The sequence below is a fragment of the Anarhichas minor genome, unplaced genomic scaffold (assembly GCF_050575085.1).
Source record: "Anarhichas minor isolate MPS153535 unplaced genomic scaffold, ASM5057508v1 ptg000011l, whole genome shotgun sequence".
NCBI lineage: Eukaryota > Metazoa > Chordata > Actinopteri > Perciformes > Anarhichadidae > Anarhichas > Anarhichas minor.
This window is the reverse complement of record NW_027466457.1, coordinates 15775001-15794068: the sequence shown is the minus strand read 5'-3', so window position 1 is coordinate 15794068 and position 19068 is coordinate 15775001. Positions and strand designations below refer to the sequence as shown.

Sequence of the window (19068 nt, the reverse complement as noted above, 5' to 3'; positions counted from 1 at the left end):
AAAGGAAGGAGGGACCTCTGCTGGACATTTACTGTCTTCTGCAGCCAGAACAAAAAGATTTCATCCCAAAGTCTGTCAGTTGTGCTTATAGAGGGATAGATAACAATGGTTTATATCAAGTAACTTCTATTTTGAGCCTCAGAAGAGATCCAAAGTCACAGCTTGACACAACGGATTCATTACGTGTATTAGATACATGCTGTATGATACTTAATAGGCCCTGTATGTGTATATATATATGTGTGTATATAATATATATATATCACATTTCAATTCCCCCTGAAGTTCCCCTCATCCTTTTTTTCCCAGAGCACCCTTTAAACAAAAGCATTTACGTTACACATAAGTTGAACTGACAGTAAAAACAAATGCCAGATATCTAACAAAAAATGTAACATATAACGTATAAATCATAACGTACAGTTTGTACGACTCTGAGAGAGAGGCCTTTCAAACCTCTACATTCAGGCTTTATGTGTCTTTCTTTAACTGGAGGTACGGGTCATAAAGATAGTTTGATTCTCGTGGTTTGGACCGTTAAACTCCGCCCACCCGCGGGCTGCACCGGGGTGCATCTTCAAACACCCCCTTAATTCACCTGCGCTTCAACGTCACCGTAGCTAGCTAGTTGCTACCGTTAGCTTACTCATGGACAGCTTCATGTATAAAGCCTTCCCAGCTGGAGATGAGAGCGACGCAAGCAACGACGAGTGGGACATCGGGTGTTTGAATAAAAAGTCTCCCCGCATTAAGGTAACTTAATTTATTATTATTTAGACACTAGTTTATGCAATTAGAAGCTAGCAACGACACTAGTGCTTACTTACTTGCTAGCTAGTGGCTAACACGTGTTATGCTAGCTTTAGCATCTTTTTTTGAGGTAGCAAGCTAAAAACGCAGCTTTATTGTTCGGTTTGCGGTGAAATAGAAACAAGATAATAACATATTAGGCTGGCTCAAACTAGTTATGTTCAAGTAGAGTAGTTTATTTATATTTATATGTATAGAGACAATAGTTAGAAGGATAGAATTGGCGTGAACGTTACTGTGCCGCTCTTTTTTAAACCTTCTTCTTCTTCGTCTTTTTTTAGGTTTATTGGCAAACAGTGAATTGGTGCATTACCGCCACCAACTGGTGTGGAGTCTAGTACCTACCGTATAAAAAATAAAGAAAAGAAATAAGAAACAAAACAACAGGCTCATATTTTCTTAATAATATTAGTTAATAACATGTTCTATTGTTTCCTCTTGCCCACGATAGTCTCATTTTCCTGTTTCGTGTTTACCTATTTTTTGAAGCGTACTGTTTAGGCCAGTGTGTCCAACTCTAAGCCTTGATATTACTGTTTCATCTCTCCTGTTGCTTCCTGCACATCTCATTTCTCCCACTCGGTAAAACCATCATCCCCTCTTTTAACCTCCACGGTTAGAAATCCGTTATAAATTGTCCCAAAAGGCTCTACCAAGTGCAAAATGAATGTGTTAACACTGAATAAATTATCTAAATCATTCAACCATCACGATCTCTGGAAATAGAGGAGCTCATCAAAGCTTCACAGCTGGACATAATTAAAACGAATTGTGCGAGTGATGAGACAGCCTTTGAAAGATCTTGTAAAACATAGAAAATACGGTATTAAACCTTTAGAAACACACGTGTAGTTTGTTGGTATTGTGCCATATAACGTGTTAGTTATCACAGTAACTGAACATTAGTACACAGTATTTACTGTGTAGTATTAGTTTGTAGTACATTGTACCTGTAGCACAGGTAAGATAGTTGTCTTCTGTCTTCTTTGCATTTTTGTGAATTGACTTTGATCTTTTTTGATCCCCGTTGTCACAGGATGTGGATGGCGCTGTGCCACAAGATAATGAGTCGTTGTTGAAAAGAGCCATCAATGGAGGAGACGTTGGGACTGTTCAACAGCTGTTGGACAACGGCAAGTACTCTCTGCATTGTCTATCTGACACTTTACCACCGACTGTCTTCACCGACTGTCTTCACTGTGTGGGCATGTAGTCACTTTTGATCAGTGTTCTTATCACTTGTATTGCTTCATCCATAGCTTCATAGTTAGCTTTAAATAGCAATCAAATGATTTTGTGACTCATGCAAGAAGAACTATTACAAAATGATTTGTTCTTTTGTGGCATGTACGCGTGATTTAAAATAATTTGCAGCGCTCACCAATGTCCTCTGACTTAGTTGTTTCTTACTTAAACTACGTACGTAAAATACATAAAAAACACAACTAAGACAAATAATGCCAAATTAATACTGTATTCTCCATGTTGTCATCATCATCATGGCTTCCCAAATTACTTAGAGGTTGTTGTTTTTATAAGATTGTTCTTGCATGAGTCCTATTGTCTAAATTGACAAACATGTGTCAAGCAGCTGGCTGGTGTTGATGTTTCACAACGTTAACAGTTATACCAGAAAGTGATATGCAGACATCGAGTGTGATAGGAAAAACAAAAATCTAAGCAAGGAAGTAAAGAAACAAACAACACAATCTTGTTTTGTGTTTGCATGTATGTGCGCCGGAGGGCGTTGGGCACGGACTTACTTCTTATTGTAATCATTTCCTCTCTTAATCGGATGTGTTTGTTGTGGACAGGCATGGACGTGGAGACCAGGCTTGGCTTTGAATGGACTCCTCTGATGTGTGCCGTCAGCGTGGCTAATTACGAGCTGGCCAAACTGCTACTGGACAGAGGGGCTAGTGCCAACTTCAGCAAAGGTCAGATTCATTCGGATCACTATGTTTGAGTTAACTTGTCTAACCGGACCTCATTCTCACTAAGGTCCTGAGGAAATGAGAGGAATGAGCTTAAAAATGGCCACCGCCAGACGTGGCTTTTGTTCAAATAAAGACAAGTTCTCCATTGCTTTTATGTTTGTTTATAGTTTAATGGCAGCCCACGCTACTTCCACACTTTACTTAGTAATCTACCCAAATACAATTGGGAAGTTACTAACACCAACACACAAGCTAAGACGTGTTTGAACAGGACATGAATCAGGAGTTCACCGAGCAGCCAAATGGAAAAAACACTACTTTTAATAAATATAAGGCAAACCATAAGTGATGTTCATTTAAGCAAATAGGGCAGTAAATATAAAACGAAACATTAAATAACAATCGTAGAAACCTGTGAAATTCAATCTTAAACATTATGTCAAAAATATTACCCATATCTTAGGCGCTAGTCACCACTATTAAGTGTCTTAAACCTACTGACCATCAGGGGGCGACTCCTCTGGTTGTATAGAGTCCATTCATTCATCCATTTAGAGTCAAATAGACCATAAAGCAGGGTATGATTTAGGGCGGGGCTTACTGTGATTGACAGGTTGTTACCACTGCGATGTCTGGGAGTTGTCCGTGTTTTTGTCGTAGAACTCTTTCACAGAGTGTTTTCACTTCATCAAAGTGAATCGTTAATCGTAACACTTTGGTCGCCTAACAATGTCTTGTTCAGTGTTCAGTTGAACTTAGCTTCACCCTCTCGTGTCACTTCTGGTTGCAACAAAAACAAGATGGCAACGACCAAAATGTCAAAGTCGAGGCTTCAAAACGACAGTCCACGAACCAATGGGTGACGTCATTGCGACCACTTCTTATATACAATGTATCTTATTACCTCAGACCTATGGCATTTGACGCTGCATAAATTATGCATGCGCTTTGTTTTTCGTAAACAGAGCAGTTAATCTTGGTAGCGAGGGCAACAAGTTGCCGAGTGTTTGAATGCCGTCTCTCTGCTCTTTCACACACGTGTGCAAAGCGCCGCCATTTATAAAACACAGAGATCAAAGGAGAGGAGAGAAACGCAGTGAAGACTCGTAGACAATGAAACTAATGCAACATAAATTTGGTAAAAACAGAAATAAGTAAAACTATTTTGGATCGACGGTTGACATCATCGTATACCCGCTGATCTCTCTGTGATCCAACCACCAAGAAACACAAACTAGAGCAGATAGTTTGATGAGGCAACACCGTCTCATTGCTGCCCTCCAGGCTCTGCTATCAAACAGCCGTACCTAATCCTGCTGACAGTCCCTCGTGCGTTGGCGTCCAGCTATCCGTCCCCCCCCCCCCCCCCCTCGTGGCACCTTTCTTCAATTTCCTCACCAAAGAGCAGGCAACCAACACGCTTCATCTGACATTACTTAAATAGCGATGACGCCAAAGAGGAACTCTTACAGAAACACACCGCCGATCCTTTTGAGTAGTTCATGCACACTGCACACTCGTCCCAAAGCAAGAGCGATTAAAGGCATCTGTTGGATGGAGGTCAGTCTGCGTAGAATAAGCACAGGGGAAGAAGTCTTCCATGTTAAGAGGTCTGCAGTTTATATACACATAAAACCACGAATCCTGCTAGAAAAAAGGAAGTTACAGATCCACAGAAACATTAAATGTTTTGTAGTTCGTTCAGTAATGTCTGATCTGTCGAGGGCAGACAACTTTTTATTCATTAAATCATATCATTAGTAGTTTAAATGATGTATTATAAGCTGCTTAGAGATAGTGTGAGGAAGTTCATCATAATTCATCTCTAACATCCATCTTATATTGCTGTGAAAACATCTCATTCATACAAATATTTATACTCTATTTATTCAAGTTACTCACCAAAACTCCATTTTACAAGATTACATTTGAACACATCATGATAACATTATAATTCACCTTCTCCCAATAACCATTTTCACTGAATAGAGCCTGAACGCATCATGGAACCTCCGTACGTTAGCCGTTAGCGGTGTCGCTAACCTTCTTCCCGTCAAGCTCAACACGGATTAGTTGTTTTCACTGTAACATTATCAGAGGTCAGCGAATAAAAGCATGAATGCCGATATCCTGATCGCTTACCGTGACTAATACAGGTAACTAATAACTATTTAAATTATATTCATGTCACTGCCGCACAATACGTTATTTTGAGACCACTGCATTCCTAATTTCCCAGAGGATCCATTAGAAACCCTCCTGTGGCCCCCTGCACTGGAACCAGAGCACTGGTCATGCTCTTGATATCTGATGTCAATTACTTCTCAGTCCAGAATGTCGAGTTAAACTGTGTGTGTGTGTGTGTGTGTGTGTGTGTGTGTGTGTGTGTGTGTGTGTGTGTGTGTGTGTGTGTGTGTGTGTGTGTGTGTGTGTGTGTGTGTGTGTGTGTGTGTGTGTGTGTGTGTGTGTGTGTGTGTGTGTGTGTGTGTGTGTGTGTGTGAGAGACTGATTTCACATGGTCTCGGCATCTGATGCTCGAGGCAGGTGAAGGAAATAATTAAACCGAGGGATGACGTGTGGTCACGTCCCGGTGGAATGCACGAGTGCTTGATAACGGTCACCGTGCTCCTGTCACTGCGCCTCACCAATTCTCAGGCCTCAGATTTATTTACTCCACCAGGAAAGTCTGGTTTACACCCACACACACACGTAGTATAAACACACACACACATGCACACACACAGATGTAGAGCCAAACATGCACAGCCACAGGAACCCACATACAGATGTAGTGGCGCAGGTATGCACGCACACACACACACACACACACACACACTCTTATAGATGCCGTGATACCCACATGTTGGAGACTCAGTCATTGGTGGAACCAAACAGGAATGGAGTGCAGAGCCACGGGCCTCAGACCGGTGTTATCAGGAGAAGATAAGGAAGCTCCCTCGGTCCCATAAAGGCCGCCACACTTCCTGATGCCAGATAAATGAACGGCTATCCATCTCCATCACCAGATTCGTTATTCTTTTCCTTATCACAGCACGATGTGTGACTGCATTGTGTTTAAACAAAGAAAAAGGCACTCCTCTTTGCTCTGATTTGTTTTGCTAAATAGTTTATTAAGTGTAATTATGATTACAAATAATGAGGATTTTATACTTTTCTTTATATTTACAGACATTTTAAATGGGATTTTGCTGTTTAATAGGAAGATTTGACTGTTCGTCCCTCTTTTTTAAACTCTGAAAGGACGCAGTAAACCCTCAATATGACACGTGGACGCACCTTACTTTTGTCCCGATGACGCTGCTTTGTGAACAGCAGATTCGTGTTGAAATCTTGCAGGACGGGAGCTAGTTAACGTTAGCCGTTAGCGGTCGATGGGCTGCACAGTCCTGCGGAGTTGACGGCGAACGTTAACGAAAGTTTCATTATGATGCGTTCAATCTCTGTTCAGTAAAAATTAGTGTTCGGCAAAAGTCATTTTTAACTTTATCATGATGTGTTCAAAAGTAATCTAAGGGCCAAACTTGTTAGCTTTTATGAAGTATGTTTTTCCAATTTGTGCTAAGCTAAGTGTTAGTTTAGAGTCAAATGAAGTGAAACGGAAGTTAGAGCGTCTTAAGCTTCTATTCAGCAGTGAAACAGGATATAATAGAGCGGTGTACCGATACAAGAGAGATTTAAAATAAAATCTGCATTTGATTGGACCGTTAAGAAGTGGGCGGGCTTAGAGTGTAGCGTGATACGGAGCTACAGAGGAGCTCCCTTGTTGCAGTTTGATGGATGGATGTCATGATATTATTGGTTGATACTATCTTACATCAGCACTCGTCATATTTTGTTCGCGTGCAAAGAGTTAATAAGAAGAAAAGATGATTCGATTTTGGCATAAAAATACGAAGAAACAGATTTTTAAATAGGTGCAGAATACGACCGAGGATGTGATCTAAAAAGGCTTTAAAAAGACATTTCATCTCGCCAGTAAACATAATTAAATGTTAATATTGTGGTGATGCATTTCCTCATTGGTGTGTTCTTGTCCACAGATCATTGGACGGTGCTCATGGCCAGCTGTACGGCATCTGCCAGTGAAGACAAAACCGCTCGCTGTGTGGAGATCCTGCTATCCAGAAATGCTGATCCCAACATGGTGGACAGGTGAGGGGGGGGGGGTGCAGATATGTTTCGGGTCAAAATGTTTATAGGACTCTCGGCACAGTACGCACTGTCACACCCCTGTTGATGTCGGCCAAATAAAAACACTCCAGACGTGAGGTGCTGGATCACATTTCCTTTGATGGTTCTCGTTAGCTGCCATGTGTTAGCATTATGCACCGCAGCTCTCTATACAGTGTGTGTGTGTGTTGTGTTTGGAATGTCCTGTTATGGCATGTGCATGTACAGACGGGTATCAGACAGACAGACAAACAAACACAGAGTGTGAGGGGGGGTTAGAAGCTTGGATGGAGTCCAGTAAGAATGGTCAAAAGGTTACAGAACAAAACTAAAATATGTAAAATGTCTTCATAACACAATGGCTTCAACAGCATTGTTGTTACTTATTGAAATATAATCGTTTTATTTATTTATAGATGTTCAGATGTCATTTAACACATTGCCAAGTCCATGTTTAACCACCAGCAATCAGCTTATCCATCAAAACACATGTTTTCAGTTTAGTTAGTTTGTTTGTTTGTTTTTAATGAAAGTCGGTGGAAGGCTTTAGCATCGGCAAAGAAAGCATCCATTACATTCTAGAGCAGATCTGAATCACGGGTCTCGTTTGTTTTCACGGCCTTGGAGGAGTTATTTATGTAAAATTATACACTACCTTCCTGCGTCCTTTTAACAATCATCTTAAAGTGAATCTGCTCTCTGAAACTAATTTTCTTACCTGCAAACATGAGTTAAACGTCCAGCAACAATGTCCAGGAATCACTAATGACGGGAGCAGACAGAATAGAAACGAACAAGAACATCTGGGGAAGAACTCAGATCAACACGTATAGACACAAAATATCAGCGCAGCGACACGTAAGTAGTAACTTTAAGCATCCATCCGTTGAATCCACACAACATGGCGCGGCTGTAATTTTGAGAAGTTGGCAACCAATTCTTGGCCTTTGGCAACAACTTTTAACATATAAAGAAAAGGGGCCGCAGGCGGCTAAATGTGCTCCCTAAAATATACACATCTGTTGCATTAGTGATGTTTAAACAGACAACGCTGCACGTGTGTGGGGGGGGGGAATTAGACTTTCAACAACATCACGAATGTGCAAACCGATTCAACTGACAAAAGCATCTGTGATGATGGAAGAGTGACGCTTTAAAACACACCGACGGTGCGTTTTGGGATCCATAAAGTGCAACGAGTTGATATCAAATCTGGTTCCCTGTCCTGGTGAGGAACAAGAAGAATTCCCTGTCGTGTAAAGGAATGAAGGGGGGTCGTACTTGCAGCACTTCTACCATCTGTGGATGTTTTCCGTGTCAAAGGGAGGATGCGGCCCCCCCCAGTGGCTTCCTTGTTTAGCCCCTCCCCCTCCTCACCTCTTACGTCTGAATATCAAACCGATGATGAACACCAGCTGCTCATCCCTCCGTTGTTGTGTAAACAAGAAGCCTCTGTCGTGTCTCAAAGTCCTGCAGGAGCACGATGTGGGGTCCATTGCCTCCATGTGTCCTCCTCCTCTTTCTTATGTTCTGATCCCAACATGCTTCTCCGGGCTGCACACGCAGGAGATGAACGTGCACACGGTAGATCCAAGACGTTCGCGGGGCTTTTATACTTTTACAGATTTTGGGTTTACGTGATTTATTTCCTCGATCAGTTTACTGCATAATTCCAGTTTAGACTTCTCTTAGTTTCTGCTTTGAGACGTGAAGAAGGCCCCGCGCTTTGATAAGAAGGATATCAATACTCACCATACAGCAGCTGTGTCATGTCTGTCTCTCAGCAAAATGTAAAACCTCCTACAAATAATACTGGAAACACTGAGTCAGGACCACACACGCAGGTCTAGACTTAAGACTCAGGACTCGATTTAGACTTTGAGTGTGGGGAGAGTTGACCTTTGAGATTAGAATCCCTAAAAACTTGGTGTGACTAAAATCAAAAACTTTAAAAATCGACATTGATTTGACAATATGAAAATAGAAACGATGGCCCAACTGTAACTAACTGAGGAAGCAATTTCTTTATCTCTGGTTGTATTGGGCAAAGTGGTGTATCAGCTGTCGGTCTGTTTGGGGACCGGCCAGATCTCACAGTCTGAAGGACACACGCACACACACACACACACACACACACACACACACAGTATGAGAGTGACCGTGGTACTCGTCAACAGGCCTTGGGAGAATGCAGTCGTGCAGGACATGAAAGCAGAAATGACTCTAACTATCCCGTTCTGCCGGTCAAAGAGGAATCGGCTGATGGGTGGTGGGGGGGCAATAAATTAATTGTCATGACGCGTCGCAGCCATCGGTTCATTTGTTTGGCTTCACATGAAACATTATCGGTGGATGTCTTGTAATTCATAGACGGAGGTTCAGATTCACAGCTGTTTGACAAACATCCCCTCCGTGTGGGAGCAGAGTCAGTTCAAGTTAATGTATTGGTACAAAAGTCAACATCAATACGGACACAGCAGTCCGTCTCCACTCTCTGACTGTCGGGTCATATCACCATATACCGCGTGAGATTTGTCTGCTTCCTGGATTTACAGGATTTTTGCATTAGACGTATGTTTTTATCAGTTTAGTGAATCTGAAATGCTTTAAATGTCATTTTTAAAAAGCATACTTATACATTTTGTTATGAAATATTGCAAATACACTCTTTAAATAGTCTCTTTCCCCGACCGTCTCATGCACAAAATCTAAATCCTTACAGAGTAACTTCACACTTAACTGTGTTTTATTTAGCTATAAACTAAATGATACGACTGTACTGTGATGAAACGCATCGATGCAGCAGAATGAACACGCTCTAATGATAAAATGATGAAGTTGCAACTTGACTAGTTAACGGAGGCCAACAACTGCGAGGCCGTAATTCTAGTGCTTAAAACTACTCTGCATTGTAGTTATAAACTATGCAGCGGGTGGACATAGGCTCACTTTATTATATTACTGTGTTAAAGACCCAATCAGTTATTATTTATGGACTTTATACACAATGGTGTCTCTAAGCTGTCCTTTAAATTCCTTTAGACAACGATGTCGAGGAGTTTGGTAAGAACCGTTGCAGTTCTCTGCGTTAGTCTAACGCAGTGAAACAAGTAACGTCAGCTAAGTTAACACTGCTGAGCTAACGTTGGCTAAAGACACTGTCCGCCAATTTTAGACAATCATCACCGGCCTTTGTTTTCTCTGCCAGCCATTTACGTTTGTCTGAGAGTCACCAGGTAAGGTTTAAATGCCTCCTCTTTCCCTCTTGCTGTGTTGTTCTCACACACAAACGTTTTCCTGTAAAAGCTTGAAGTGGAGTGATTAATTGCCCCCCCGAGGTGATAAGATACCGACGAACTGTAGCAGCTTATTTATGAACAGCCTTCTGTCAGACAGAAGCAAACACATGAAGCCAACAGAGGAGGTCAACGTTAAAACCATTTGACACGCCGGTGGCTGTTGAACGACATGTTTAAACATTCGTACCCACTACAGTAGATTACCCTGCATGCATCTGTTTTGTTGTGCTTAAAGGAATACTCAGGAACACGGTCATGAAGTTTTTGTAGCTCGTTCCTTCACAGAAGAAACAAATCAGAATGTCCGTATAAACTTCTCCTGCAGCGTAATCCCACCTCTTTCATTATTGATCCAGAATGTTCCAAACAACAGTTGGTTTGTAAATAAATAGCAAAACACTACGATACGATGAGATGGTTGTGCAACACAGAAGTACTTCATGGAAGGAGAAGCTCTTAATGTGACTTTTAGTCTCCATATGAATCGATGGTAACTGTAACTGACTCCTGTTCGTGATATTTGATCTTTATCCCGTGCGAAACTTGTAAATAATAAAAAGTAAAAATTATAAATTCAAGTTTTTTGGGTGCAAATTCAAGCGGCTCATGTCGCAACGCAGTGTGGAGACCCACTCACACCTCGGCAAGAGGTATTTGTAAATATGATATATATATATATATATATATATATGCCTGTGTTCATTATCTTTTAAATATAGATGTCATGTAGTATGATGTTTTTTAATGTAAGCGGACGTTACGTAGAGCCTTGACATCATACCGGAGGGATAACGTCAGTAAATAAAAATATAAATATGAACTTCACGTATCCTGAGTTTCAGACTGTTTGAAATTGTGATAAAAAAGTATTGTTATTTATTTATATAAATATTCACAAACACATTTTGACATTTGTGTTTCATGCATTCAAGATCTTCAGTTTACGAAGTGAAGACAAAGAAAAGCAACAGTTAGAAAACCTAGAACCAGAGAATTAATTAGATTTCTTAGTGTTTTTATCATATTGATTGTTTTTATGTTTCATCTATTGTATTGTTTTATCAGGGTTGAAATATGACTTCCTTCCTTTGTCCTCACAGTGGAGCTTTCTGTTGTTTTATTGCTTTGCTTTTGTCTGTCAAAGAACTTAAAGGTGCTATATAATAAATATAAATAAAGTTATTATTATAATTAATACATGAATTGTTTCGGTTCTACTTGAATCTTTTGAGAGCAACATCTCAGGCCTACAGGTGTTACTAGTTACTCAAACCGTTTCTTTGCATTGTCACAGTCAATGGCTCCCTATAAAGTGATGTGTGCTGCCCCCTGGTGGTTTCTCTGTACCTTCATCATCATCACCACTCATGTCACGTCTCCGTTTTCCTCCTCTTCATCTGCTCAGGTCTCAAATGACCTGCCTGATGCTGACGGCCAGGTCCGGCTACAGTAAGGTCATCAACCTGCTGGTGTCTCACGGGGCAGACGTCAACGTCCAGGATGTCAACGGGTACTCGGTGCGTCACACTTTATCTTCGTCAGATCTACGCTGAAGCTCTGAAATCACAAAGAAGGAATGTGTCTGAGACGTTTCACAACAAAACTCTCTTTGGACTGAAGGGTTTTAGACTTTTAGAGATCCATGATCACGTTTTCTTGCCACTGATACTAATTGATGATCCAAATGGGCAGATACACATTTGTTGTTTGATTATAGCAGCTGGTCTACAAGGATCCAGACTTTCAACCGCTCTGAAGTCAGCAAACCATCAAATAGTCTTCATGCTATGATAAGGAAATAAAAGATTTCAAGAGATTACATGTGAACACATCATGATAACGTTATAATTTACCTGCAGCCAAAACTCATTTTCACTGAGCAGAGCCTGAAGGCATCATAATGTAACTGAACTGAACCTTCATTCGTTAGCGTTAGCGGTGCTGCTAACGTTACTAGCTCTCCTCCTGTTAGTTTAAACACTGATTGGTTGTTTACAATGAAACATTATCAGAGATCAGAGACTAGAAACGCATCCGTACGGATCGACGGCGGTCCGTTACCCCACGAACGATGAAGTCACACTGATGTTCTCCACCAGGCTCTGTCGGTGGCGGTGCAGTACGGCAGAGAGGAGGCCGTGCTGAAGCTCCTCCAGCTGGGAGCGAACAAAACTTTAAGGACCAAGGCTGGCAAGAGCCCTGCAGACCTGGCTGTGGCTTTCAAACACACACAGGTACCCGAGGTCATTCTATGATGCGTTTCAGAACAAGTGTCTGAGAAGATTCCCACTGCTGAATTAAATAGCATCCTGACGCCAGCGTCTGTTCACAGATAGTCAGGATTCTGGCGTCTCCGTCCCAGATCTCCACCGTCCAGGCCTTCAGCTCCATGGAGGAGACCCTCTCAAAGTTCTTCAAGACCAACTCTGCACCGCTACCTTCAAAGGAAAGGTAAAGACGACCCCAGACCTGCTGTCAGGGCCGCAGTTGTGCGTTTGTGTGTGTGTGTTTGTCGCCCTCTGTTGGATTACCGGAGCAGCAGCAGCGCCTGTGCAGCAGGTGTTGTTGAACCATCCTTCAACCAGACGTAAACAACAATAAACCTCCTGCGTGAGTGTTTAGTCTTCTTCAGGCACAGCTGGGCCACAACCGTCAGCCAAAAGCATTGTGTTGGAGCACGTCTGGCACCTGGAATCACAGACTGTCGGCTATTCTGGCTGCTTTTCTCTCGTGTATAAAGACGTTCTAACCCCAGGAACTTATTCCACACGCTTCGAACGTCGTGAGAAGAGAGGCTCGTGTGTGAAGCTCGTTGTGTCAACAGTGAAACTGGAGCTGAGGGTGCTCTGATGTGTCTGAACTCAATGACACCCAAAGGAGACAGAGAACATCATAACTAGAATAGGCATATTTCTCAAATTCTTTAACCAACTCTTGGAGATTGGAACATTAAAACTTGTCAACATCAGTGCAGTTTTAGTGCAATTCTAGTCCCAGCTGGATCGTACTTGAGTTCATGCTGTAAATTATATATATTATAAGTCCTATAAATCTCTGCTCTTCAGTGTAACCAAGCTGGACGACCTCGAGCTCCTCCTACACGGCCTCGATCTCGGCTACCTCACTGACATCATGGCTGTAAGTACCGATTTTCATGCTGCAATAACATTTCATCAAACACGTACGTTTTTGTACGCACAAAATGTGAGAGATCTCCGATGCCAAGATCATGAGCCGAGATAACGCGCCGGTGAACCACACAGTATTGCATCTACGGGTGAGATACAGCGATCCCTACAGCTGCGTTATTGGCAGAATCACATTCACATGCTTGGGAACATGTCATGAGACGACCGGTTTACATATTTTACTCATAATGGATCCAGTGTGCCGGATTGGCTCAAGCTCAGCTCGAGCCTGACATACGAGCGCTGGGTTTGATGGGTGCAGGTAGATTGTTGCCTCATGCAGGTACATCTGTTTCAGCTGCAGAAAGTTTTGATTCGGTAAACTTCTCTTTACTTTTTTCCCCCCACCTTCCCCACACACACACACACATGCACAGGAGCATGACATCACCTGGAGCTACCTGTTGACCATGGAGGAGGAGGAGGACCTGGAGAAGGTAGGTGATAACTGTAACGTCTGTTTGTCTGTCAGCTCTTCTGCTCAGTGCCAAGAGACGAGGGGCAGCTGCTGATGACTTCTGTAGAAAGAAGGTGGTGAGAGATTGAACTGATGATCTTTGGGCCATTACAGAGATCCAGACTAACGTTTTCATTTAGGTGCACCTAAAATATTGTTACTGTGCCTTTTGGCACCGCAATAATTCTAAGCGTTACTTTTGTGCTTAAAACTTGCATTGAATACAGCCGGCGCCATCTTGGCTTTTTGCAACCGATTAATGGAAGTTAGCTTTTTTAGAATGAGGAGTGACGTAGAGACGCCGTATACGTCTCTGGTAGCGGTAGAGACCTGTCAATCACAGTAGCCCCGCCCTAAAGCATCCCCTGCTTTATGGTCTGTTTGACTCTAAATGGACCATAAGTTACTAAATGAACATCATGCTGTATTGAAGAAGACTTGAAACTAGAGATTGAGACCATAAACTCACTGTGAAAATGGCCAAAGCCGAGTTCAAGTGCGGTCCACATGTCTGCATATATGTGAGGACGGTGTAAGAGGAGCGAGTGTGTGGTCCAGAGAGAGAGAGAGAGAGAGAGAGAGAGAGTGGATGTGCTCAGAGCAGACAGCTGTTAGCGATCGAAGCAGAGAAGTTGTCTGATATTAAATATACAGTGTCACCTCCCCGATGATGTCGGGTCTAGGCTCGGCCTTTCAGGTGTCGGGGACAGGACTCATTGTTCTTGACAATAACAAAACAATCAACACTTTTGGATTACGGGTATGTTTTAAGGTCGGGTTGTCACTAGAGCTGCTGAATGTCAGGTGCACCGGCGTGACGAGTGAAAGTGTTTATCTGGGTCATTATTACAACGCAAATTTTGAATTTATAACAACTCACAGAGCTTAATGTGGAATTCCAGTCCAGAAGCTCGTCAGACATGAAACAAACTTAATTGTGAACTACAGACAAACATGGAAGAACATCACACCTCTGCATCGGGTTGAATCTCAAAGCATCATGAAGCAAACAGCCAAAGAACACAGGTAAATGTATCAAGAGAAGAGATTTAAGTTGATTAATTAATAATCCGTTTGTCAGGTCGGTATCACAGACCCAGAGGACCGGCAGAAGGTGCTGAGCGCTGTGAAGCAGATGCACCTGGACAAAGTGGACTTTGACACAATCAGCCTGCCGGGAGCCGTAGAAAGCGGGTAGGGAACCACATCTCATCAGTCAAACACCGGTACTCAACACGAGAGTATCTCGGAGCGATAACCGTACAAATGTGAGTTAGTTTTAGGTTTCGACACGCATGTGAACCGCTGATTAACTGCACAGTTCAACCGTCAGAGTGTGAGATAATCGGCTTAGATTAAGTTAAAATATGAGATCAGGACGTCGGCATTAATACCTTCTAGTCACCAATCGCTGATTGTTTTATAAGACACGGTTCTACTCATTGACATTATGGTGCGTTCAGGCTCTTCAGTGAAAATGAGTGAATTAAAATGTTGTCATGATGTGTTCAGTTGTAGGCCTATAAAATGAGAACATGTAGTTGTTTGAAGTAGATGTTTTCACAGTGATGTATAATAGAAATTAGAAACTAGCTCCAAGCAGGTTATCATACATCATTAAAACTAGCGATGACAAGATGTTTTTATCAATAAAGATATTTATAATAACTTATAATTATGTGTTTTTATGGGATTAATCACTAAAGATTACTATAACAAAGTGAAAGGATAACATTTAGACTTTTTGATGGTTTAGACTGACTGACATGATTTTTGGGACGGTTATGAATAAAAAATATATTCTGGAGCCTCATTTACCTGCTGGTTAAACAACACAAAACAAGAAGGATCTGTGTCGGTCAATATGGATCATCGATGATCGGCAATTGGTATCAGCGGCAAAGAAGCATGATCGGGATCTTTAAACGTTACATTTGCTCCTTTTTTTCCTTTGTGCTGATCTGTGACTCAGAACGTTGATACGATACCGTTTTATGATCCGTCGCACCCTTAGACGGAGCATCACGACTGATAATCTGATCAGAGGCTTCGTTCTCTGCACCCTCTCCCTCTCCTGCAGCACAGCCCAAACATCACCGGTGGTGCCTGACAGACACTTTGTCAAAAGGTGTTTGAGAGACTTTACAGTATTTGAAAATCTTAAGTTTCGGTCCGCTGGAAATAAGATGGAGATAAGCTGTCAGCTGCAAAAACAAGTATTCCACAAACACTCAAAGTTGACTATAGTAGCAAAACTTTAAACACTTGTCAGCCACACACCTTAAACCGTCCCCCACATCCAGCCCTCCTCCATCTCCCCGTAATGCTCCATCTGTCCTCCTCCACTGGAAGTCGTCCATCAGCCCCGTGAGCATCTCGCTGTCTGTGCTCCATACCCCCCCCCCCCCCCCCCCCATCTCCGTAGCCGAGCCCCCGAGCCGCGTCCTAATGGTTTAAGCGGAGCCGTAATGATTTGTAAGGTGAGAGGAGATGGGAGGGTTGCACTGAGCGAAGGAGAGCCAGCGGCAGGGGCCAAACAAAGCCGTCGCACCGCACCCCATCACTTCATGAATGCTCTGCAGAGCTGCAGCCGGAAGAGACACGGTCAGAGAGAGAGAGAGAGACAGAGAGAGAGAGAGAGAGGACAGTTAATGAGAGGGATGGACGTCTTCATCAGAGCCAGAAACCTCCTAAAGAGCTCCTTCAGGGTCCCGGTTTTTCACACTCGAAAATAGTAGAAAATTAGTCTTAAAAACATTTTCTTGACACGTCGGTGACCTGTGGGGAAATAAATGAAGGCCTGGAGTAATTGTTGCAATAAAATGTGACTTACTAATGCAGTCAGAAATGTATTTATTGAAGACTATAATGACCTGCAATGTGCAGAAACAGAAACATCTGTCCAGTCATTGTTAAAATGCCACTTTGCAGCAATTCAACGCTGCATGTTTCCTGAATCCCAGAGCAAGTCCAAAGCCTTCTCGTGAGGACGGAAACCCCAAAAGCTTAAAGCTAAAGACGTAGCTGAGTATCAACAGACGGGCCCAACACGGTGCAGCTTTGCAGCGCTCGTAGAAGCAGAAAGCAGGGTGCTGGAGGAGTTTATGGAGGTCATGAAGACGGACTTCTGTTTGATCTCAAAGACGTCAGGCGACTCAGTAAAGGGCCTTGACCGGGGATATTTTGGGAGGTGAAAGGAACAACGTTAGGAGCTCCTGACTCCAACTGACATGTGGCAGAGAGGATGCTTTTGTTTATTCATCGCGATCACGATTTAGGCTTTCTGAAATGACATGAACGTGATCGACTGCGATATTGCCGTTTTTAAAATGCTGCGCTCAAACATAAAAACCTCTGCTGCTGCTGCTGCTGCTGCATATCAAATCAGGAGCTTCCTAAATTAACAGCCAGCCATCAGGGGGACGATCCAGTTGTTTTGGCTTCACTTTTCGCCGGAGGTGTCATGAGGTTGCCCACGCACACCACCGCGGCAGTCTGGAACAACTTCACCGAGCGTTACGAACACAGTCCAGAGTAGAAGAGTGATGAACTGTATGTTCTTCGCTTTAGCAGCGAGCAGACGGGCAAAAAGATGATATTTTTGTTGACGCAAAGATTTGTACATTAGAAGGATTGTAACGTGGATCAGTGCTCTGTTGATTTAATGTTGGATGAAATGTGTTCTAAGAGATGCACTGTGAATAAGAACAGTCTTATTTTAGAGGCAAAGGTTTGAACATTAGCAAGAGTGTAGCACAACGTGAAAGCAGTGCTAAGTCCCTAACATCAAAGAATAATCGTGCTAAACAATCGTGCTAACCTCCAAAAGAAAGTGAAAGTAAATGTGCATCACTCTCCTCAGCAGCTGCCACTGAGCAAGGCACTTGCTGCTGGAAACGAGCAGGTATTTCCCCGTATATCAAAAGACATAAAAAATGCTCGCAACAAAGCGGCATCCTCCGCGAGCATTCCCACATCACGTAACGTCCTCCGATCCCTTCAGCAAATCTTCCCACCAGGGGCCCATCATCACTCTCCGCTGCCTAGATAAACTAACAGCAGCTCCGGCTGACTGACAGTGTTTACTCGGCCCTCTGACAGAGTGTGAGGAGGGCCGTGGCGGCTGGCTGCCCGGTTCCCCCTCACCGAGGGAAATGTACCATTAAGATAAGGGCTATCAATATCCCACCGGACCAGGGGATGGGAAGAGAGAGGCTGATGAATATAAATAACTATCAGCACAGGGAGGGTGACGGGGGGGGGGGGGCTCGGCCACCTGCTCAGTTTTCTATAGTTTGGACCAAACTTGGTGTTAACATTCTCCGTGCATTCCCTTGGAGACCACCTCACCAAACGATCCATCTGTCTGCCCCGTCACCGCCGGGCATCTTCAGCAGGCTTCGCCTCGTTTTCTCTTAATGTCGGATGTCGTCTAAAAGCTCCAACAGAGTTTTCTGGACGCCTAAAAGAAAAGGAGCGACTGTGACTTTAAAAGAATACATCTTAAAAAAATGATTATTTTATGCGTTGTCGTTTGTTAAATCAGATATATACGATGCTCATGTTTTGCAGGAGTGAGGAGCTGCATAACTTCCTGGTCAGCGTGAGGCATCAGTGCTGCTACCTGACGGAGACCATCCAGGACGTCATCGGACGCTTTCCTCACCATGCCTCTCAGGTCCGTCCGTCTGTCTGTGGTGTCGCGCTGCTTTAAGGTTTACCGTTCAGGTGTCGACGCACGTAGAGACGCCATGTACGTCTCTGGTAGAGACCTGTCAATCACCGTGTAGCCCCGCCCTAAAGCATCCCCTACTTTATGGTCTGTTTGACTCTAAATGGACCATAATGTACTAAATGAACATGCTGTATTGAAGAAGACTTGAAACTAGAGATTGAGACCATAAACTCATGTTTACAATGTTTACTGAGGTAATAAATCAAGAGAGAAGTAGTCATTTTCTCATAGACTTCTATACAACCAGAGGAGTCGCCCCCTGGTGGTCAGTAGAGAGAATTTCCGCAGAACCGGAGGTTTCCGCCTGGATGAGACCGGCTACCTTATACGAGTGCATCAGTTACTTTGTTACCAGCTATATATATATTTATAGATTAGACCTTTTTGTCTCCGTCTCTCTGGTCCTCCGTGTAGCTCGTCTTCTCACTGGACCCCAAAGGGGAGGCCCAGG

The 19068-nt window shown here is 43.0% G+C and overlaps 1 protein-coding gene across 1 annotated transcript in view; it reads left to right on the top strand.

Moving 5' to 3' along the window:
- Positions 1–648: 648 nt before the first annotated feature.
- Positions 649–19068, top strand: part of asz1 (ankyrin repeat, SAM and basic leucine zipper domain containing 1) — a 22038-nt gene continuing 3618 nt past the window's right edge. Inside the window, exons 1-12 of the mRNA XM_076090008.1 lie at positions 649–753; positions 1847–1943; positions 2625–2747; positions 6809–6920; positions 11643–11754; positions 12337–12471; positions 12570–12688; positions 13303–13375; positions 13803–13862; positions 14964–15076; positions 18455–18560; positions 19032–19068. The exon at positions 19032–19068 is cut by the window's right edge and continues 77 nt beyond it. Coding sequence (XP_075946123.1) covers positions 649–753; positions 1847–1943; positions 2625–2747; positions 6809–6920; positions 11643–11754; positions 12337–12471; positions 12570–12688; positions 13303–13375; positions 13803–13862; positions 14964–15076; positions 18455–18560; positions 19032–19068 — 1192 coding nt within the window. The remainder of the gene's footprint in view (positions 754–1846; positions 1944–2624; positions 2748–6808; positions 6921–11642; positions 11755–12336; positions 12472–12569; positions 12689–13302; positions 13376–13802; positions 13863–14963; positions 15077–18454; positions 18561–19031) is intronic.